The sequence below is a fragment of the Coturnix japonica genome, chromosome 3 (genome assembly GCF_001577835.2).
Source record: "Coturnix japonica isolate 7356 chromosome 3, Coturnix japonica 2.1, whole genome shotgun sequence".
NCBI lineage: Eukaryota > Metazoa > Chordata > Aves > Galliformes > Phasianidae > Coturnix > Coturnix japonica.
The window spans coordinates 80,441,911-80,465,821 of record NC_029518.1 but is presented as its reverse complement, the minus strand read 5'-3'; the positions used below and the strand labels follow the sequence as shown (position 1 = coordinate 80,465,821).

Sequence of the window (23,911 nt, the reverse complement as noted above, 5' to 3'; positions counted from 1 at the left end):
TTATTTTGAGTCAGGAAAGGTGCTGAAGAATTCAGGCAGTGTTTTGGGGCATTCATGTTTTTGTTGCACAAGTGGCTCATTCAAGGAATGGGCATCGTTCTGGCCACTTTCCTGAGGGTAAATCTTGAGTTTTATCAAGCCAGTCGGTTTGGCTTAATTCTGTTAACTTCCATTTGTAGAATCAAGAGTGCCACAAACAAACCCTCCTGGCTCTCATGAGCTGCTCTTTCTTTGAGTTACTTGCTCATCTCTTCAATCTGCTTTTTCTTTCATTCTTTCTTCTTCCATTGGCTGACATGAACCCAATTTTGCCAGAGTGAAGTGTTGGCGTGGTTTTATTTTGTATTTATTTTTAAATATATGGCTGGGTGGATGAGGCTTGATTCGTTTTCCAGTGAGAAAAGGGCTCCATTCAAGATGTATAAGAGAAACCTTTGTACATTCTTTGATAGTAAGAAAAGCTTCAATTTAAGGCTGGAAATTGCCACTAAATAGAAAGTTGTAGGCTCTGTTAGTGCTGATGCTCATGGAATTATTTGTCTCATTGAAGCCCTGTTAATTAGGCTGGCTTAACTGAGCAGTATTAAAAGTGTTGCCAAGATACCCATAGAGACGTCAGGTCTGCAATCAAACCCTGCTATTACAGCATGCTGTGGGGATGTTCTGCTGTGCCTTGGGTTGCCTTACGCAGGAGCTGCAATGCCTTTCAGTTCTTGTTACAGCTTTTCAAATAGAAACTGAACTTTATTTGTTGTAATATATTGGAAACAATTCTGACTGGCATATACTGAAGCTGTAACAAGTATTGCTATGTATGTTTACAGTTGCTACTATTCCACCTGCTGTTGATTCCCTTTCTTCCCTGTGGACTTTTTGACAGGTACAACAAATACAGCAGGAATGAGTTGTTTGACTTTGCAGCAGTGCTCGAGAGCGCTCATGTTGTGCCTTGGATAGGATGAGCAGTTACTGAAAGGGAGTAGGATGTACTGAGCATGTACGGGTCGTTACGTTCTGTAGTTTAAAGGGGAAAAAAAAACAAAGCAAGAAGTTCAAAGAAACGCCATTCACATAACTGCACTTTATGATTTTATCAAGGAAACGGTGTCATGCATTAGAAGTTGTTATGCAAACTAGAAACAGAGCTCCCGGTTTGCATTTATTTTAAGTAGTCTGTTACAGAAACAAGAGTGCCTTGAGGTGTCGTGTGATTTGTTTGTTGCACAGTTGTGCTTTGCACATCCAGCCTGGAGAAGAGGAGGCTCAGGGGAGACCTTATAGCTCTCTATAACTTCCTGAAGGGAGGTTGTAGTGAGCTGGGGGTCGGCCTCTTCTCTCGTGTAATCAGTGATAGAACTAGAGGGAATGGTTTTAAGCTGCGCCAGAGGAGATTCAGGCTGGACATTAGGAAGTATTACTTCTTAGAAAGAATAGTCAGGCATTGGAATGCACTGCCCAGGGAGGTGGTGGAGTCACCGACCATGGGAGTGTTCAAGAAACGTTTGGATGTGGTGTTGAGGAATATGATTTAGCCGGGAAGTATTGGTGATGGTTGGACTAGATGATCTTCTAGGTCTTTTCCAACCTTGATAATTCTGTGATTCTGTGATTCTGACACTGGGTGAGGTGAGGGCTCCTAAACCTTGCTGTGAGTACCCACCTCTTAATACCTTTTCAGTGATCATTTTGTCTATTAATCTTCTCTCTTTTAGTTGTGTTCTTTCTGTTTTTGCTCATTCGTGATTGTGGAGGGTCTCTTGCATGGACAGCTGTTGCTTGTGAGAAGATTTTTATCAGGACGTCAATGTTTGTTGCGTGGCTCAGCAGCTACAAACTGGCTGAGAAAAAAACTCTGCAGCGAGACACCTTTTCAGTAGGTGTTGCCAAGTATTTTTTGGACAGTACTAGGACAGATTGGGATCTCTGCTGTGGAATGTAATCCTGCTGTGTTTTAACAAATGTGTCTTTAAGTGCTTCTCCAGGCTTCTGTCTGACTGTTGGTTTTGTCACATTAACAAATGTTTAACATAAAAAGAATGCCCTTGGTTTAGAAGATGTTAATGATAGGAAAATGTAAGTATGAATTGAGTGATATGCAGTATATGTACTCCAGCACCTAAAACAGAGAAACAAAAAACACCTCCAAAAACCCCAACCAACCATGCAAAAAAGCCCCCACCAAAACAACAACAACAAAACCCTCACAGAACTGAGGTGCTTGTTTCCAAGAACGTATCCCAGGTAATCAAATGGGCTGTTTCTGACTGCTGTGCTGAATCACAGAGTCACCAAAATTGGAAAAGACCTTCAAGATCATCCAGTCCAACCATCCATCCATCACCAATAGTTCTCACTAAGCCATGTCCCTCAACACAACATCCCAGCATTTCTTGAACACCTCCAGGGCTGCTGACTCTACCACCTCCCTGGGCAGCCCATTCCACTGCCTGACCACTCTTTCAGAGAAGTGGTAAAGAAAGTGCTTGTGCAGCCCATGGGCACAAAGCTCAACATCTGAGGGGTCCATCAAGACTCCACCTAGTTAACAGTATTGCATTCTTCAATACCTGAAGGGAACTTACACCCAGGAGAGGAGTAAACTCTTTGAAAGGGCTGTGACAATAGCAGGACAAGGGTAAATGGTTTTAAGTTGAAAGGGGGAAGATTTAGGTTGGATGTTAGGGGGAAGTTCTTCACTAGGAGAGTGGTGAGGCCCTGGAACAGGCTGCCCAAGGAGGTTGTGGATGCCCCGTCCTTGGAGGTGTTCAAGACCAGGTTGGATGGGGCCCTGGGCAACCTGATCTAGTAAAGGTGTATGTTTGGTGGCCCTGCCAGGCAGGGGGGTTGGAACTACATGATCCTTGAGGTCCCTTCCAACCCCGGTCATTCTGTGATTCTGCCCATGTCCCAGCCACTTACAATCACTTTGTCAAATGCCTGTCTGGAAGAGAGGGAAGCTGTGATAAGAGCTCTTGGCCCTCACTAGTGGTGCCTGCGTCTTAGCAGCTTTTTAAGGACCGTTTTCCTTTCAATTAGCAGCTGCTTCTGCACCTGATAAGTATTGTGCAGGGCTGCTGTGACTTGCAGTGCCTACGAATCTGCGCAGTGAAGTTGCCCTTTGCATACTTGGCTGGTGTCATTTGATGTCTCTTTTGTCCTGAGGGCTGCCAGAATGTAGCTCGGGGGCACAGTTAGTGTTCTGCCTGCTTTGCATGCACTATCCATCCCTGTTGTGCCTGTAGTTGGTGAGCAATTATTGCAGCATCTGCTGTCACCCTTGGATGTAGATTGCAGAAACATGGCAGTATGTATGCCTGCGTGAGAGGCTGGAGAACCTGATCATAAAGCCAGATGGTAGTTTGGTTCCTCTTTGAGCCTGAGAGGCTCGAAGTCATGTGCATCACACACAACTTTCATTAGCCCTTCTGAAATGGGGTCACTCTCCAGACAGGAACGTGGGATTTATGAGCCTGGAAAGGAAGTGTTCCTGGGGGAGAGCAGCTCTGTAACCTAGTTGGTTCCTGCAGTTGCCTGCTACAAAGACCTTGGCAGCCCCTCTGTGTGGGTTTTCTGGATCATCCCTTAGAAGTGCCTCTGTGCATTAACTTCCTAATGAGCCCTGGTGTGTAATTAGGATGCTTTTAATTACCCTGATGGATAACCTCACCCCATTAATGATTTTGAAGCAGGCACTCTAGTGCGTAGCTGCTGTGATCTTTACTAGCTGGCTTTGCATTTAGTGTCTGCATGCAAAAAGTAAAGCGTTCATTCTGATGCAGTTCTGGAAGAGGTCTGCATAACTGATTCAAAGCAACAGCTGCAGCTCAAATGAGGTGAGCAGCTTCCAATGTAACTTTCACATTCTGTTGTTGCTCATCACTTATTGTATTCATGTGAGTTTTACGAATGTCTTCTGACACTGAGTTTCTCTTTCTTTCAGCCTTTCTTCCAACTTGTGAAGTTACGGAAACTTGGACTTAGCGATAATGAAATCCAGCGGCTCCCTCCAGAAATAGCGAATTTCATGCAGCTGGTGGAACTCGATTTGTCTCGTAATGGTAAGCTGCAAGGTTAATTTGTTTGATTTTATACTGTCGTATCCCATGATCTACAAAGCTGGGCTAGTAGCATTTTTCTGTCTCTGAAGCTGCTATCTGTGTCTTGCAGAATGCTTTTCTGTGTGTGCCTGGATTTACCTGAAGTTGTAAATGGAAAGGAAGGAATGAGCAGAGGGGGGCAGTGGTAGAAATACGCCAGTAAAATAATGCTTGACTTTAGTTCTGCCTTCCTGAGAGCCTGCTTTATTTTCCAGTTTATAGAATGCTTTAAACCCTATTTTTTATCTCTCACTACGTTGATTTCTTTCCCTGAGCTCTCCAAAATGCATAGAATTTAAAAAGAGATTGAGAGAACTCCTGTCTGTCCCAAAAAAGGTACTTCTGGGTTAGAAATCCACTTCTTTCTGCTCCCCTCTTTGCCTGTCATTAGCAAGAGTCAGAGTGCTTGTGTTTCTCCTTTTGCTTCTAGTAAAAGAATGTTTTGTTGCTTATGGAGAGAAATTCTGGAAAGGATGCTGGGAGAAACTGTACTTTAAAATATGTTGTTGGAAACCATATGGGTTTGTCATTCTGCTGTTAAGTTGCTGATGCTGCTTATATTGTCCTAAGCCACGGTGGAGTGAAACTGGGGTGGATTTTGGCTGTTTTCTTGTATCCTGGTGAACTCAGCAATTCTCAGAGAAGGTCAGGGCCTGCTGGGTCACCTTTAAGCAGCCTTATGACCCAGTGGTCTAGAAACAGTGAATCAGTGTTAACAAATTAGAGCAACTGTCAGCTATTTTTGCTTCCTTGTATTCCTCGGATGTGCACAGAATGCTCTGAGGTGTGTGACGGGTGGGCTGGGAGGGGGCACGGCTGTGCAACCTTGTAAATAAGAGAGGGGTGTAACTGAATGTTAGGAGAACAAACAGTGCAAAAGGAAGCCTTGTTTTCCTTGCACTGATATCACATTGACTCTTTGTCACAGAAGAACATTCAGTGGTCACCTCACCTTCTTGTAACTATCTGCATTTTGCATCTACCCTTTATTTGTTTGGTGCTTTTAATGCAATCTGGCAATATAACTGATGGAGCGTAATGAGTCTCTAGGCAGTTTTCGAAGAAAAAAAGCAACAACTCTGTGAACCATATAATGTCATGCACATTTGCAAGCCTTGTAAGAGAAGGAAACTGGAAAGAAATCATCTGAGAAACAGAAAAATGGCATTAGTTAAAATGATTTAGAAATACACGAGCATTCGTCGGTGCGGTATTTTTGGCTACTGAGCTTGGCTGAGATTAGTGCTGTCTGTGACAGACCTCAGTAAAAAGGAAACACTGTGTTGGCTGAGTAGTTCTTTCTGCAAACGAATTACTAGCCGCAAAAGGGCTGATGGATCAGAGCCATGTGAACTATTGTCAGCCTGACTTGAAAGTTGGCTTGAGAGCTCAACTGTAACAAGAACAGATGGTGTGAACATTTATGGTCGGGTAGATGCATGTGTGTCATTAGGAGTTACTGCACAAGGAAGTGTTTTCTAAAGTGATGTGTTAGACGTATGCAGGTTGCGGGAAGCAATTGCTTTCCTACATCCAAAGTTCAGTGTTAATTGTGCATTTTATTGCGTTGCTGATTCCTCTCCGTGATTCATTGCACAAGGTGACTGGTACTGCCTTCCCAGAGGACACTCACAGTTAACACATCATTTGACTCTTCAGTTTAACACCAAAACACCATGAGGTGATACATGGAAACCACTGCAGAAGATGACTGATGTTACTTTCCACTGTTTAGTCATGTTTTGGTTGTCTCGCAACTCATTTGGCTCTCTGAGTTAAAAGGCAAAACACGCACCATATGTGATGCTGCAGGGGGAAATTCTCACACGAGATTTTGGCTATTTTGCAATATTTTTTTGTTTCTTAGCTTTTGTGTTTTGAACCCAGTTTCCAATATGTTCAATCTGCAACCTGCCAAAGATTTCTCCCATTCAGTGGTTCGCATTTCCTCACTTTTTGTTTTTCTAATTACTAAACTACTTGGAAAAAAGAAAAAAAAAGAATAAAAAAAAATAGGAACTCTTTGTATTCCTTTCAGACACAGAAAAACAGCCCTGCTTTTCAAAATGCACTGTGCTGCATGAATAGGAAAGTGTGATGGTGACATCTGAACTCGGGAAATAAGAGATCATTGTTCTGTGTTTTTTTGTTATTTTAGCTGTCTGGTTCACTGCGCTAATTGCTTTCAGTTCTGGCCGTTCTGTTTCCTCAAGAGCTTAAAAATGCAAATATAAATTCATTTAGCGATCTGCGTACAGTAGTAGCCCTTTATATTTTAACCCCTCATCAGAGGAGGATGAAAGTCTTCTGAATAAACAAAGTACTTCTATCTCCCTCTTAATAAAATGGTAACACGTTGTCCTTCCTCGTTCTCCTTTGGACTGTGTTTGATCTTTGAAGTTCCCTGAGCTGATGTGTCAGTCATACAGCTGAACTCCAGGACACCACCAGGCCGTGGTGGAAGCATTTTCTCTGCATTTCATGCAGTGGTGATGTGCTGTATTTGGAGGTGGGTCGCTGCCCTCTGGTAGGATCTCTCCTGGCTCTCTGGCACTGGCTCCAGCAGTGCAGAGTTATGTGCTTTCAGTGTAACTCTAGTCCACAGGCCCCCAGAAGAGGTGAGCAGGGAAACTCTTGAAGTGTGGCTTTCTTAAATTCCCCGGTGCTTTATAGTGTCTGAGACACAGTCATATATGTAAGGTTGAGCTAAGTTGTTGATCTTTTAAGCAGTTTTTGGTTAATGACTGGGTATCAAATTGCAAGATTATTTCAAAGTAAATGTAAAAAACTTTTGCAGACATAAACGTGATGTTCCCGTGCTCTTTCCTTTCACTGTGGGGAGCATACATGAATGAGCTCTGGTTACAATGAGTAAGATGGCCTTAGAATCATAGAATAGAATCACCGAGGTTGGAAGAGACCCACATGATCACCCAGTCTAACCATCCAGCCATCACCAATAGCTCTCACTAAACCATGGCCCTCAACACAACATCCAAACATTCCCTGAACACCTCCAGGGTCAGTGACTCCATCACCTCCTTGGGCAGCCCATTCCAGTGCCTGACCACTCTTTGAGAGGAAACATCCTTCCAAAGCCCCAGATTTAGGTAAATCCTGCCCAGGATTCTCACATCACCAGAGTTTTGCAGGGACTCTGGCTTGCTGAAGCAAGTGCACTTAGTTTGTTCAGGGCTCCTGTACTTTGCATTGAGCTTTAGAACAAGTCTTTGTCTATGTGGTGCAGAAGAGCGATTCTGCTCTAGGCAGAATAAGAAATGCTTGTGTGCTCTGTGTTTTCTTACAGCATGTAGGACCCCCTCTCAGTCTCCAAAGACCCTGTGAGAAAAGTAATGCAATCCAAAGGAGGGAAGATGTGCTTGAATTCCTGCAGCTCTTTCTGTGCAGCTCAGCCGGCGCTGTGCTTAAGTTTCCTTCTCTCCAGAAGCACGTGCCACTGTCTGAAACCCCTTGGCAGTGTAGCAGGCTGCCGCCCATGCTACTGATCCCAGAGATTTCTTGCAGAATCCCCTCCTCCTTCAGCCACAGCAAACCTCTGTGAGCTTTTGCACCAGACAGTGGCTGCTGGGCATCCGTAGCCCCTTTCCTCAGTCAGTGGCCAGGACCCCCCCAGGTGTGAGAGCTGCATTGCCCGGTGCTGCTGTGTGCCCCTTCCTGCGATGAAGGCTAACCCTCATGCCTGTGTGGGGGATGAGCCTTTTGTGCTTGTGTACATGTTTGCTGTCTCTCTGTGATAAAAGCCTGGCAGGCTTCTCTGCTGCTACTCTTTTTGTTCTCATTAAACATGCTTACCAAGAACTTAGTCATGCAATGGATGTAATGGCTGTAGAGCAGATCTGTGCTGCCTGTTGTTCTCTGGCTGGCAGCAAGTCAGTAGTGATCCTCTGTGGAAGCTCTCACTAACCTTCAAGTTTTCTCTTGAGTCCAAGCACTGAGTTTCAAAGCAGTGGAAAAGTATTAAGTGGATTTTGATGGTCTCTGTAGATGGATTATGCTGGCTCTGTTTCTGACTCCTGTGTCTGTGCTGCTGTGATCAGTTACTTTGTGAACTCAGGAGCGATAGGTTTGCTGTGGCAGCTACTAAAGCAATCTGTGTGTGGGCAGATCTCGTTAAGACATATTCGACTCAGCATGATGCCGAGTCCTTGAAACCTTAAAATGGTTCTTTACTCTGGTATCCGTTAACAATAATATTTCAGTTTAATATGTGCAGTTGGTTCTGTGCTGTGGAAATGGCTGTTAGTTTAATAACCATTTGGTTAAACAGAGCTTATGACTGTTGATAGTACAGCGTTGGTTACAAATGTGATGAAATCAAGATCTGCATTCTAAAGTCCCCTCTTACTGCAGTTGCTACATTATGGCAAATATGCAGTAGTTTATGTAAAAATAATTGCAAATTCCTCAGGAGCATCCAAACAAGAGAAGCATGATAATGTGAGATGACCTGTTGCTGCTAAGGGCTGACAGTCTGACCTGTGTCCACGATCCAATGAAATCGATTTCTGGCACCACAAGCTGGTGTCCCAGATGCAGAGAACCTCCTTTTACCTTTTCCCTGCTCCCGAAATGGCTTATGTTTGTAGACTGGGAAATTGTTATTTTACATGACCTTCAGTCATTGCCCCTCTACTCTGTGCTGGTGAGATCTCACTCAACTCTGTAGCAGGATCTGTGGTGATAGAACAAGGGGAAATGGCTTCACGCTCAGGTTAGATTTAAGGAAAAAATCTTCACAGTGAGGGAGGTGAGGCACTGGAACAGATTGCTCAGAGATGTGGTTGATGCCCCATCCTTGGAGACTTTGAAGGTGAGGCTAGAGAAGACCCTGGGCAACCTGATCCAGCTTTGGTGTTCGTTGTAGGGGAGTTGGACTAGGTGGCCGTCAGAGGTCCCTAACAGCTCTAAGGAATGTGATTCTATGATTCAGTTATCATTGTACATTCAGAAAGCAACAGCAACAGTATTTAATTTCTAATTGATATTACTGCTTTTTATTTGAAGGGTTTATTCTTTTCAGCTACTTTACAATCTAATTAAAAGCCTGTTTACAGTTCTTAGTCATCCTCAGAACAGCACAGTCACTGCATATTGTGTGATGTGTACATCTTAATCACAGAGTATTGTAAAGCTTTGTTAAGATGCTTTGTGTGCTCACGTGGTTGATATACAGAACATCACTTAATGCAGCAGGAGAGATTGTAATCCTTCCTTCGCTCTGTAGGGCTTCAGCTTGCTTGTTTGTGCTGGGGCATGCATACCAATGCTTTGTCTTTTTATTCAGCTGTCTGATATCAGAGACATACCTGTCATCCTTTCAATTGAGTTACCTCCCTTCTGCCCACATAGTGGGTAAGTATTCCCACAAAAAGCCAGATAACTGCTATTTTCAAACTAAAAGTTCTGACCAAGAGGAAGAGGCCTAAATGCTTGTTTCAAGTCAGCCTGGGCTGGTGACCCAGCTGTTTTGCAGTGAGAACATCAGCTAGGTAGGCAGAAGCACTCTTAGGCTTCTGACCCTGTCCTGTAGTTCCACTCACGCTACACCCTCTCATGTAACAACTGCTGCTTTTTGATCTTTAGTGCAACCTCAGATGCCTCTGTCTGCCTCTGCTGTGCTTCTCCAGCATCTGAACCCTCAACCATGGAAGTCCTCTTCCCCTCACTTGGCACTAGTGGCCCTGACACAAATAGGCTGGTCTGGTTCTGGCAGTAAGCAGTAAGCTGAGACATTTCTGTAAGGTAATACTTGCTCAGTAGGCAAGAAAAAAAAGGCAGCAAGATGTGCGGTGAGCAGTATGGTTTGCAAACAGACATTTGTTGTTGAAATATTCAGCTGCTAGATTAGGTAGGCTGCTTTTTTGCCTTCGGAACTGCTTTGTGTCCTTTGTGTGCTCCTTTTCTTGTGATAGATGGTTCTTACCTGACAAGAATGCATACTATGGATGTATTCACTGTAACCCTTGTTGTGAACGCCTGGAAATCATGGGATATCCCACCAGTGACTGCTGTAGTTTGTATAGTAGCAGATCACTACTGCTGATAGTGATAAGCTCTAGCCTATGTCTGGAAGTCAGGCAAGTGATTTTATTCTTGTTTGTTTGTTTGGTGCTAATTGGTAGTAAGGCTCCCCAGCTATAGACCAGAAGAAAACAGGTTTTTCACTTTTTCTGATAGTTGCTTGCTGACAGTGTTTGTGTGGCCTTCTGAATAATTTTTTGGACAATTCTAATTTCTGTTGGGATGTTTTCTTTGTCTTGTCTCCCATAGCTCTTCTGAGGTTAGTTTAAAATGTGAGCTGAAAGCACAATGTCATCTTTGTATCTCAAATGTGAATTTTAGGGGTCGATTCTTAAAGAAAAGTGCTGGGGATGAAAAAGGTGAGAGAAGTCAGGCACTGGAATGGCTGCCCAGGGAGGTGGTGGAGTCGCCATCCCTGGCAGTGTTCAAGAGTCATCTGGATGAGGAGCTACGAGTTCTGGTTTAGTGTCTTGTGGTAGCAAATGGTAATAGGAGAATAGTTGGACTGGATGATCTTGTGGATCCTTGCCAAACTCGTGATTCTATGATTCTATGTCTACTGCAGACTACTAGATTTTCTTGCAACACGGTTATTTTTCCATCATGACAAATTATGCCAAATTGTTCTGTTTTTCTAAGGGAACTGTGCTGGTTTAGGTATCTAGCGACTTTGATATGTATCTAGCAAATTTGATAGCTTCATCCAAATTCAAGAGGAGACACAGGTTTCAAAGGTGGAGCTTTTCTGAAAGCAGTAGGCCAAGCTGGAAACAGAAACCTTTGGTCAAGCATTAAATGTCAATCCATATGGGAGTGACATAAATATGTTGGTTTGTGGGTAATCTAGACTAAAGATCACAAAATGAAGGTCTGCAAACAGGCTTTGTTTGCTCTTTTGTTTTCCTGTAGAGCTACTTGGGGCTTTTCATGAAGAAGGTTAGATAACAATAAATATGCAGCTTGATTGTTGCAGTGCTTACACAGTATCTGTCATCCACAGCTTCTCAGGTAGAATACTAGTTTTAACTTCCCTTTTTTCCCTTGCTTTTATAAAACATATTTCCAAACTGGATGTGGCTCTGGGCAGCCTGGTCTGGTGGTTGGTGACCCTGCACATAGCAGGAGGGTTGAAGCGAGATGATCACTGTGGTCCTTTTAAATCCAGGCCATTCTATGATTCTGTGGTTTAATTTCTGCTAACTTCGAGGTCCAAGAAATCCTCATAAATGTATCTCCTACCCTTGCTTAACACTCTTGCTATTAGGTGCTGATGAAAAGCAGAGTTCACCTGGAACTGCTCTTTCCCTGTGATCAAATCTTTGAGTTTCCCTCAGCCGCGGCCCTTTCCTTTTCCTCACGTTTACCATTTGCAGTGTGTGATCCCATGCTTCTGATTGTTGCTGCAGTTGAGAAGGAGAACAGTCTGCTGATTTTCTGCATGTTAACTGTTCAAAAAGCCAGCTTGTTTTTAAGTCTTCACACAGTTTTCTTTTAAGGAAGCTGCTTACTCTCTATGTAGTTATGAAATGCTCTTTTGTGAGCAACATTTTTCCCTGTTTCTCACCTCCCTTGGAAGAGGGAAGTGTAAAGAAATGAGGAGGAGGAAGAGATATACTTACTTACCTCGTTTCAGTTTGTTCTTAATTAAATAGTAAGGGATTTGGCTGAGAAAACCCAACCTGAACCTGTTTGTGTATTTTCCATAAAGCTGTAAGGGCGGTTCTTTAAAGAGCTGTTTCTTTTGTGTCTTGTATATCCTCAACCTCAGAGTTTCAAAAGGAAAATGTTACAACTTGTACAAGAGCCACTCAATCATAATAGACTTTGCAAGAACAACACGACTCCTGTCACATTTTGTCCCAGAAATTGTAACACTTCAGGTAAAGAGCTGATTACTTCATCCTTCAGGGCTTGTAGCAGAGCCTTCTGACTTTTAGAACAGAAAAAAAAGCAATGAGCTTATCATTCCACTTGTCATGTTCTTAGTGTGGAAAAGGAGGGAGGTTTAACCCTTTTCAAACCATCCTGTTGGACGAAGCAACCCCTCAGGAAGCAGCTTCTGGAAAGGGAGAGAGGTGCCCTGTTGCTGTCTGTGATAACAACCTCTTCAGCTGGGCTTTGCAGCTGAAGAGCCCTTTGCAAAGACAAATAAACATTTGCAGCACAAATTCCTCCTCGCAAGGCATTTGATTAGTTGAATAGTTTGCTCCTCTTGAGCTAGGAAGGCGGAGGAGGTGGTGAGAAGGGTGAAAGAGCTTTACAAAGGCAGGCTTCAGCCTTCATAGCATAAAGGCTTGGATGGCAAGGACCACTTGGAGTTTGGCTTTAAGCTGAAAGAGAGGAGGTTTAGGTTAGTTATTAGGAAGAAACTCTTCGTGCAGAGGGCGGTGAGGCAGTGGCTCATCTGCTCAGAGAGCAGTGGGTGCCCCATTCCTGGAGGCGCTCAGGGCCAGGCTGGGTGGCCCCTGGGCAGCTGAGCTGGTAGGGGGCAGCCCTGCCTACAGCAGGGGGGTGGCATCGGATGGGCTTTGAAGTCCCTTCCAACCCAAGCCAGTCCATGATTCTATGAAAGGGGAGGGGAACCTTGTAACTCCTGCTTTGCTCAAGCACCAGTGTTTGATGATTTAATGGGCTAGCTGGGCCTTTAACTCATGCATATATGTGTAATGTGAGAAGAGACAGGGGAAAATTCTTCCATGTATTGAACGGGATGAACGTGATCTGTTTAGTGTCTGGTTATCTGTCTCTTGAGGAACAGTACTGCCTTGTTTCATAGTTTTTAAGTCTGGAATGGGTTTACTGGGTATAAATGTGGTGTGGCTCATAGATGTGACTCATCAACCAGCCCCACCAAAGCAGAATGCTCCATGTTGCCTTTGCAGCTGAAAGTAGCTCTGGTCTTATGGTCCTCTTGCAGCTTATGACCTACTTGACCATTGCTATCTTGATACTGATAATTGGAAATGATGTTGACTGTTGCAGAGTATGTAAAGAATGCTGGCCATGTAGGCTTTGGATAACGAAAAGAATATGGCCATATAACCAGGTTTTCAAATTTTGTATAAAGACAGAGTAAAAAGTGCCATACAAAAGCTTTTATCAATTTAAAATGAAGATTTTCTTCCTCCCCAACTCCTGTAGCCATCAGAGGAAGGAAAAAAGGAATGAGAAAGAATTGGGGCATATTGCTGTTGTAAAAAGCTTCAATAAAAACGGATTAGCAGAAAGTGAAAGGATTTTTTATAAGTAATTCTCACACTGAGACAGTACAGAATTCCCAAGGATGATGTACATCTGAAGAGGCATCTTGAATAGAAATGTGTGTGTGTATGTAGATATATATGTGTATGCACTCTTATTTACATGACTGCTGCTTTTCGCTGGCACAATTTTTTTTTCCTGCCAGTGCATTTGCATTGTCATACGTCACAGGGCTTATGTTTGGTTATAGCTTTACTATGAGCAGTGCTGCACGACCTGTATGCCAGAACATCTGGGAGCGTCATATAAATGTGGAACATTCATCAGTGTGTGGTATTAGAAGAACTGTAGATATTTAAGTAGGATTTGAGTCAGTTATCCAGCAGTAGCAAGAAAAGGATTCTAACTTACTGCTGCTGATGTTGGCAGTGATTTATGTGTTAATGACTGTAACAAAACCTAGTAGTAAGCAGTAATGGCAAAAGCTGCTCAATCCATTAGGAGATAGATGCACTTTTTAATGTACTTTGATAGACTGTGTTGCATTTCAGTTAATTATGCCAGTGTTTCTATTATGGAATGTCATCACCTCTGCTAAAATAATCACTCCAGATTTTTTTGTCGTATACTAAAATGCTCCTTTTCTATTCTGAGCTTATTTGTTCAAAATAATCCTATAGTAGTCATCATGCATAGTGATAAAATGTCTGCTAGTAATCTGCTTCTGTTCTGGCTGATAAATCTTTTTAATATTTATATTTCAACCTTGTTTTGCTTACTGAATATATAACAATCTTCAATCTAAAGGGATGGACTGATGTTTTTTTTTTCTATTCTTCATCCTGTTTGATAGAAAAGTCAGTCACAGAAGCATCATCAGCAGGAGGAAAATGCACTTGATGTGCAAAGAATATGGAACTGGAATTTCTCTTATTTTTCTTGTATCTGTTATCATTTTCTACTGATAAGTTTTGCTCACGTAATGATTTTATATCTTGGAATAAGTTGGCTGGGAAAGTATGCGTTAATTCCGGAACTGATTTTGTTGTTTGCAAGTGTATCCAAATTAAAAATCATAGAATCGTAGATTCACCAAGGTTGGAAAAGACCTAAAAGATCATCCAGTCCAACTGTTCACCTATTACCAATAGCTCCCACTAAACCACGTAAGTAAACCATGTAAATAATTTCTGTGCAGCTGTATTGCAATTAATATTGGAGTAAATTTTACATAGTTCAGATAATTAGCTGTTATCTTTCACAGATGATAGCTAGCACTTGTAAAAGAAGGAGATTATCAGTGTAGTTTGGCTTAAGAATGCATAGAAATAGAAGAGGAAATATTTAGGGCATGGCAGTGAAGCCACACGATAGAGGAAATAAATAGCATAGTTTCAGAGACTTGGTATTGTCATTGAAAATTTATCTTCTGCTTTGTAGGTATGTATATACCTGTATACATGTGTATATAGGTTGTTTTCCAACACAAAATAGTTACTCAAAGTTTGCTTTTTAGTTAATTAAGGAAAATAACTCACACACGGTATGGTCATCTGTATACAGAAGAGATATTTGAAGAAGTTGTTTGGAGTTACCTGAGGATGTAAAATAGTGTTGTTCCTTTCAGGAGCGACAAATAGTACCTGGGCTCCCATAGTTCAAAACAAAGATGTACTGTGAATTAATTAAGGCTCATGTTAGATGATGCGTAGTTGTGATGTGAGGAAGGGGAGAGGGTGAGTGAGTGGGACAAAGCTATTAAAAAACAAGTGAACCAATGCTGTTCTATTCATTTTCCATCTGGTTATCCAGAGAAGGGTGGTATGAGGAATAGGTGGTGGATAACGAACTGCTGAACTTGAAGCTGAGCAGCAGAACTCTCAGTGTCGGTGCTTGTCATTTCTGTAATGCCAGGCAGAGGTTCTAATGTCTGCTGAGTGCAGGTAGGACCTTTGTCTTCAGTAATCCTGTAGTGTAAATTCAGTCTTCTGCAGGTGCTGCTCACACAGAGGACTGATATGATCAAAGGCAGCAGCTTTGCAGTCTGTAAATGCAATTTTGATTTTTGTTTTGATTTCATGTGCCTCTTTGTGTAGGGAAAGGGGAAGTTTTCAGTTCTGTGTGCTGCTTGTATTCCTTAGAGCCATTCTTAAAGGAAATGCTTTCACATGAATGCTTGAAAAGAGAAAGAAAATTGTCTGTTTCTTAGGACTGAGCAACGTCCCTGCAATGACTTCAGTACTTTCACTTTCTATGATGTTAGGGGCAGGCAAATGCTTCTAAGAACTTCATGTGTTGCAAGAACGTATTACTTCTGATTATTCAGTCATATTCATAATGCCTTTTTTTTTTCTTCTTGTAGTTATGTAGGTGTCAGTGTTTCTAGCTGTTTTTCCTACTATAGGAAAGGACTAATGTGTGAGGAGATGAAACAGCTGGATCACTATGCAGAAAGAACAGAAATAGGAAAGCCCCAGAAGCACAAGTCTGATTTTATTTTAAGATTTTGTTTCTTTTCTTTTCAAATACCTTTCCAGGTGAATCTTAAGTTGATAGACAAGGAAACCAAGCATATCTGTTTCATTCTTGCTGGATCTCGATGACAATAAACAAGGGCTTACACAATGGGCCTGCAGGCTGCTCATAGAAGCCTGAAGTAAGAGGCCCTGAAGAAAATGTCGTGTTCAAGGTAGCATGATTGACTCTGGTAGATAGACGTAGTGGAGGTAGAAGAAAAAGTCTGTTTTCACGTATAAGTAACTCTTACTAGTTTCTGCCTTTCTGATCTGGAACCTGTTGATTTGAATAATGTTTTCAAGTTGCTTGTCTGTAGTGCGGTTCTGTTTCCATGAGTGAGCACTGTGAGCAGAGACTTGCACATTCTCTTCTTCCTTTCCTTGCTCCTCCTCCCCCTGTACTTTCTGCCAGCACAAACTATGGGTGCATATCAATGAAATTACAGGAGGTTCAGACTTTTAACTGGTTCTTTAGAAAAATCCTATAACACAGAGAATTTGTTTTTTGCCGGACAGAGGCTGATGCACAGGTGAATAGTCTAGGATGAGAAACAATGGTTTAGAGCAGGGAAGTGAAATGGGATTTGAATACAGAGCAGCTCTTTGCTGGTAGCTGCTCTTGCTCTGGTTTCAAGTATGAGTACTTGGATATGAAGCAGCCTTGCATGTTGAAATGGCTTGAAAGATACCAAGATAACTCCTTGCAGTAGCACGTTACCAAATGTAATGAGGCAGTAGTTTCAGTGTGGATGCTGTACAGTTCTTGATGATGTTCCCCCCCCCCCCCTTTTTTTTTTCTTCTGCAGATATTCCTGAAATACCAGAAAGCATCTCGTTCTGCAAGGCGCTACAGGTAGCAGATTTCAGTGGGAATCCACTAACTAGGTAATTTCCACCTTCTTCTTAGCGCTTGCCATACCAGAATTACAATCTTGCTGTAACAATTACAATTTTAAATAAGCCCTTAAGAATCGTGATTTAGGATCTCTATGAAATCTTGCCAACAACGTCTGTCTCTGGCAGGGTCTATAGCAAAAGTTCAGATTTAGAACGTGATGAACATCTTCACTGGGAGGGGATGAAATTTGTTGGCCAACCAGGAAAAATGCAAATCTGATTCTCTTCTAAGTAATTTTCGTTCCTATTCTTAAATGCATAGGAAAACCACACTCATACCTGGGAGAGATAAGGCAATGGTAAGCATGAATGTGTTGGCACTAATCCAGGTGCCTGACAATTTGGAATAGATTGTAGATCAGCTGCTGCTGATAATGGCTTTTCCTAATGATTAAAGCTTAGACTAGTGTTTCAACACTCTCCTGTCAATTGGGACACGGTGACGTGCAGTACATGTGGCAAAAAAGCACTGCATCTGTCCTATCAGTGGTTGCTGCTGCTTCTGTTCCTGGTCTGTGTTCTGATGGAGTTGGGGATTACGCACTTACAGAAGAGGTTTGTTTACGTTTCTCTGTTGCATTTGCTGAAGAGTTTGGAATTCATATGGTGAACTGAGACCGAAGATAACGAAGGACAGAAGAGGTGATCTGCAAGCTGGAGCCTTTGAACGCTATTTGGAGAACCGTTTCCTAAACAGTCTGTGCCACAGAGCTCCTTTGTGATGCTTAGAAATTCACATAAACCAGAGCATTCACAGTGGGCGTTAACCGACTCTCTTTGCTTTGCGCTGAGATAGGCTGGGAATACTTGCACGATTAGCTGGCTGGCTGGGGTGCGTGAGTGCTAACAAACAGCTGAGTGTCTGTAATATCTTAAGCTGCTACAGCGGTTTTGCAGGGCAGCTTCTCCCACATTGGCGGCTAAGATTCTTCAGAGCTGCACTTTGAATATAGCGCATAGTGCATTCCAAGTTCTCTGGAAATTCAGCTCTCTAAGCATTAAAGGGACACTTGTGATCTTAATCCCCATGCCTCTGTAGCCCATTTATATGCTGAGGATAATAATACCACAAAAATCTGGTAAAGCAAACTGAAGCTGAGCTGATGCTTAGATATTAAAGTGATGAGAGTCGCTGCATGACATTTTCAGATGAGTGTGCTGTACATAAAGCACAGAGCTGCATCTCGTGGTATTGAAATAGAAAATATTAAGCAGCAGCATGTTAGCTATCATTCTCCATTTTGTGAACTGAATAAGGCTTGGGGCCCAAGTACTGTATCTCTTTAAACAGTATCTGTAATGCATGACTACAGCTGAGAGGAACTTACAGAAGAGTTGTAGGGCTTTTTAATGGGGTTCAAATAGATTTCATAACTCATTGCTGGCAGTTGTAGGAGAATTTTAGAAATTCATGATAAAATGGCTCCAAAATGTACATATGTACTGGAAAACATCACTCCAACCCATTTAGTAAGTTAGAAAATGCAGACAGTCCACACTGTTTATACTTGGTTGCCTGGTGCTTTCTATTATAAAGTTCAGAATTTCAGTTTTACCAGTATAACAGCTTTTAGATCTTGGCACTAATTACCCAAGACAGAGTGAGAAAGCCTAGCAGTCATTTCCTTTTGTTGATATCCTGGAACCTTTTTTAGCCATTGATCCTAGCTCTTGTTTCCTCTGAGCTCGAAAGCCAGTTGTAGAGCTTCCCTATCAGTGTGCTTCCACTAAAACAGAATGGTCAAACTGAATGACTTCAGTACTAAAAATGGCTGCTTTTCAGCTGCTTTCAGGTTTATATTAATAAGAAGGAGGTGAATTTAGGTAGGATAGACTAGAAGTCCACTATATGCTATTGATACACCATGAGATACCAAACATGTTCTGTTAATGAAAGATAGAAAATGACAAACAGCACAGTATGGGGTTGAATTGTAATTTGTCTCCTTCCCTTTTCCCCATGGCACACAGCCGTGCTTGTCCTTACACCTGAATCTCCAGTTTGCTAGCGATCTGCAGATTGCACCGTGTGCCCAGAGCTGGGTGGTGTGAGGAGCAGGAACTAAACTGTATCCTACATCTTGAGCTTATGTTGTATGCTCCAGGGATCAGGCTTGGTGCAACCTGACTGCCTGCAAGCGGGAGTGAAGGAGTTCTTCAGTGTGAGCTGGGGGAAGCCAAGCAGTGCAGAAAACTGGGTGTTGGACCTGAAGGCTTTAGGTACTTTAGGAGGGTTGCTAGCATTTTTATTATGTGAGAAGAGAGGGATTGCACGCTGTTGTGCTGTGGACTAGTACATGTGAAATGCTGTAACAACAGAACATTGTCTGCTGGTGAACAGACTGTTTCTTCAAGAAACGGCAAGTGAAGAACAGCCTTTTATCTAATGCAAAATGTCCCTGCTGTGAGCACATTCGTACATAACTGGAGCTTAAATCAAAGTAATTGATTTAATTACTTTACCATTTAGTAGATGCAGGAAAATACCAATAGGATGTGTTTTTCAGTTTAATTTTTTATAATGCTTTAAATGCAGCTGTATGTATGTAGCTTTGTAACACTGCAAATTGGAGGCAGGGAAAAGAGATTAATGCTTTTTTCTTACTATGATTCCTAGAATTTTTCACGATTCATTCCAGAACACAGGCATTCCTCCCTCTCTCTGTGTATATTGGCTAAAAAGACTCTAATTTTCTGCAACATGTTCTTTTTTCCTCTGTGTATTCTGTTGATGTGAATACTTATGCTATAAGTCCTAAACTTGAATTAATATCTCCATAGGTTGCCTGAAAGCTTTCCTGAATTACAGAATCTAACGTGTCTTTCAGTAAATGATATCTCTCTGCAAGCACTACCTGAAAACATTGGGAAGTAAGTGCTCTTTAACCTTTTTGTTATTTTATTTCTTTTTTTTTTCCTGGTACTTATCCTGTGTAAGTCACATGCATAACTGTGTATAATGTGATATATCTATGAAGTTATTTACAGCTTTGTGCTATTTTAAAATCAATCTGTTTAAAAAAAACATGCCTGCACATTTTTGCTTACCATTAGCAAGTCAATTCAGAATCTGGATTGTGTGTGTGTATATTTAGGCTCTGTTTTCAGGGATTTGGATTAACTTGGATGTTTAAATGCAAAATTAAGTAGGTGTTTTATGATGCAGAATTGACCTTTTACTTTCCTTTTCTGTAGTAAAGGCCATTGATCCGTTATTGTAAACATGTCAGCCAGCTTGCAGCTTAGCTCAAAACCAGATAGTGCTGGCACAAGAACAAACGGGTAAAAGCTGGCTATGATCAGGCTGGAAATTAGAGGGTTCCTAACCGTAGCAGCAGTTTGGTTCTGAAAGAATTCCATCGAGAACCATGGGGAAGGAAATTCACAAAACGGCTCTTGAGATGAAATTTGATGAGCTTTTGAGATGTTTGTTAATTCTGGAAAGTAGAGCATCATTACAAGGGCAGAATTCCAAAGCAGAAACACATGAAAAGTGAAGTGAACTTCATTTGTCTCTTTTTGATAGTAGCAAACATCCACACTTGCAAAACAGGAATCTCTCTTCTCTTAGTGCAGAGATTTGAAGGAGAAAAGGTCACACATCTCCTTAATTAAACATAAGAGAATGTCTAGGCTGGTTCAGATTAAGGGCACATTTAGCCCACCTTTATTCTATAGCTATACTGATGTGGATTAAGAAAAATGCATGTTTGGTTACTCCTCTTACCATCCTCTGGTTCAGGGGATTTCCTGAGCTCTAGACTGTGGTTTGTCTAATGGTAGACATAATGAATCCTGTTCTACAGATTTGTCCAGTTTCTCATTGAGCTTATGGAGACATCTTTAGTATTTGGCCCTGGCAAGTAGCTGCAAAGGCTTATTTGCTGGTTTGCTGGGAAACGTACCTTCCTAGAGAAATGGAACTTTCTGGCAGCACATGGTAGTTTGCACTCTGTGTCTCTCTGTACCTGCCTTAATGTGCATGTATTGTTCTGCTTCCACGTACTGAACAGCTTCAAACCACTTTGATCTCTTTCTTTCTTCAGAAAGCCTAGGAACACAGGAAGAACAACTTGGATGTTGAGTCCTCTAACAGTAGAAGCCTATTTATCTTGGGTGTTCTTTCATAAAGTGGAGTGTTTTTTAACAAGGATTCTTTGGGGAGTCAGCTTAGTCCCTAAAGGTCATTAAAACCCAACTTTCTAAATAGAAGAGTCCTCTAGAAGGGATCTTACTAAGAGCTCCTGCAGTGTAGTCAAGTCCAGACCAGCATTACTTTACCCACTTCCTATGAGTATTAAAGCTGTCAGTGGGCACCAGTCCAGGAGTAATAGAAGCAGAAAATATCTTTTGAAACATTTCACAAGCACTAACAGGTACAGCTAATGTGTGCCCACTGACTATGGCAAAGTCTTATTAAAAATGGCATGGGCTGGGGCTTCTGTGACATTCTTCTTTTTCTACAACAAGTTCACAGAACTTAAAATGCATCTTTTCAGGGTACTGACAGCTAAGAACAGATTTGTTTGGACTTCTTAGTTACTGAAAACCTAGGGCTAAAGGTTTGGGTCTTTCCTGATTCTGAAAATGAGTACGAGAAATGTGACAAGCTGAAATGATTCTCAGATTTTAAAGTAGACTGCTGCTTTACAATAATACCTGCTTTACAACTAATACCTGGAGGAAGGTCACTGGCTGCCCTGACAAGTCACTGCTGTGGCTCTGGCTTCTTGTGTAGCCTGCCTGTCATTTGATAAATGTGGCTGGTGATAAGCTGTCTTTCAGAGCAAATGAATAGAAACAGTTTTGTTTGTAATGGGAATACCAGGCATTTGCAGAAATGTCAGTATGTGGAACTACAGAAGAATATGTGTAATAATTTTTCTATTATTGGTCCTAAACAGTCCAAGGAGGTGCTGTGAATCTATTTCAACTTTATGTGAGCTGTTGCAGAACGCAGCAGTGTAACCCATTCTTCCTCTAATGCCAATGTTGAAGCCAAAACCCTGGGACTCTAATTTGCTTCAGGAAGGGCCATATGCTCATTGTTGGTGAGTTTTCCTGGAGGGTTAGGCTCCTATTCAAATCTGACAGGCCTGCTTCGGTCTGACGAGTGCACCCAGGATAGCTCTCTAAACTTCTGCATATTTTTATTTATACAAAAACACTTGAATTTTTTTTAGCAGAAATTTATGCTAATCAGATTTATGCCTAAAGAAGAAGGGACAAATGTGTTGAGCTTTAGTTTTTTGGCTCATCAGGTATTCAGAGTAGAAAGAAATATGGCAGTTGGGAAGTAAACCTGGACCTTTCCAAGATGGACAGACCTAACAGAAGGGAAAGTAATGACGTCCACAAAAATTTAATTGTTCTTGAAGTCTACAGGGGAATGTTGATCTTTTTGGAATACATTCAAATGATCTGAATCTGGAGATTTTATTTATTTATTTTTAAATACGTATGCTTCATGGTAAGTGACAGGACAGTGCTCCTTTTCTGTCCTTCAAGTGTGGGAATTTCAGCCACTGTCAACAAGGAGAGAGATATTCTGTCTAACTATAGTTAGAAATGAAATTAGAAAGGTCCCGTTTGCAGTCAGTTAGGGCTGCAGCTTAAAGTTTTTACATTACGTTTACCACTGACAGTGAATTTCATAAATACATTTTGAATACACTTGCATCCATAAGTAATGAAACTATTTATTTCAGTCTGGATACCAACAGGTGCAGCTTTTCCTTTTTATTTCACAAAGGCTTTGTAGTTTTTTTTAAGCATGAACTCATCATTTAAGTGAATTTGGTCCAGTTGACTGCCTTATGTTTTGGTAAAAGCAGCAGCGAAACGACCTGTGGGTTCTCCAAACATAACATACTTCTGCTTCTAGTTCCCTTCTCTGTTCATTTTCCCCTGCCCTTTCTGGGGCCCCCAGAATGCTAGATATTAAGTCGTGCTGAGTGTCTCTTTATGGCTGAAGAGATGAAAGAAGACTCTTCCAGGTGTTTGGATATGTTTGCAAATGCCTTGCTGGAATTTCTTTGTGCTTTGCATTAAGATCTATGATATTATTTAATGAAATAGGCTTGGGGTATGTGCTTTACATAAGAAAAGTCGAATCCTGAGCAAGAAAGTACATATTGGCATATACTGGTGAGCTATACTAGTACGGTTGTGCTTAGGGAAAAAACCTGGAGTCTGTGCTTGTTATTGGTTTTATGGCCACTAGAGGATTTGGAAAATTAGGGAAAAACATCCTCAATTTCTGTGGCCTTAGAGTCTTGTCTGGGAAACTGCCTTATACAGTCACTGACGTGAGTTTGAGATCAAATCCAACTCAGGGTGGTATAGTGATCAGAACGACTTGCATTTCACCTGTGGGGAACTTCTTTGTGGAAGCAGGTCTTACAGATATCCAATCCAGTTTTCCTATTGTCTGATGTATAAGATGAATATCAATGATCAGCTTCTCTGTCTCAGGCGACTATCGTAATGTATTCTAGCTTTTGATATGTAAAGTTGCTGTTTATATTTTTGTTGTGCTATTAAGATTCTTCTGCATAGCCCTTTCAAGTTCTTCTTTTCCTTTGCGTTGCCAAAATGGAGCATATTTAGGGGTCCCAAGTGGATGTTTGAAGAACATAGGCAAGGCCTCTCTATCCCCTTTCGTTGTCTTGTGCATGAATGGACTCAGTGTGTATCAGCTTGTTGTATTCCATGTAACCAATTCAGACTGTTTATCAATTGCCAGTATATGTGCTAGAAGTTTTCCCTTGTTAGATAAAAACTTTTCCTTTTTAAAGCCTGTGCCTTGTATATAATTTTATTGTGTCACATCTCTTTTTAGTAAGCTCTGTTTTGGGACGTGGTGACAGACGAGATGTTATAATATAAGCAGTGTTGGTTTTTTTTTGTGTTTCTCTGTGATTTGCAATGTTTGATGTGTTGCATAGAACAAAATAGTGAGTGCTGATGTATGCATGATATTAAAGCTAATAATTATCTTAAACAGGAGCTTTCCTTAGCTGAACCATTCAGAGAAACAGGTTACACAATTTAAGCTGTTAGTGGGAGTGTCCTTTCAAGTGTTTCTCAGCTTAATGAAGCAGGTCTGATTTCCCTGCATGTTCTGCTTGTGATGGTAGAGCTGTTCAATGAGCAAGT

General features: G+C 41.6%; 1 protein-coding gene across 2 annotated transcripts in view; it reads left to right on the top strand.

Annotated features, from left to right (window-relative positions):
• The window catches only part of LRRC1 (leucine rich repeat containing 1), a 59,213-nt gene that overhangs the window by 5,678 nt on the left and 29,624 nt on the right, over positions 1 to 23,911 (top strand). For both annotated transcript variants that reach the window (XM_015859257.2, XM_015859258.2), the window contains exons 2-4: positions 3,941 to 4,058; positions 16,663 to 16,741; positions 19,535 to 19,624. In XM_015859257.2, the coding sequence (XP_015714743.1) occupies positions 3,941 to 4,058; positions 16,663 to 16,741; positions 19,535 to 19,624 (287 nt within the window). The remainder of the gene's footprint in view (positions 1 to 3,940; positions 4,059 to 16,662; positions 16,742 to 19,534; positions 19,625 to 23,911) is intronic.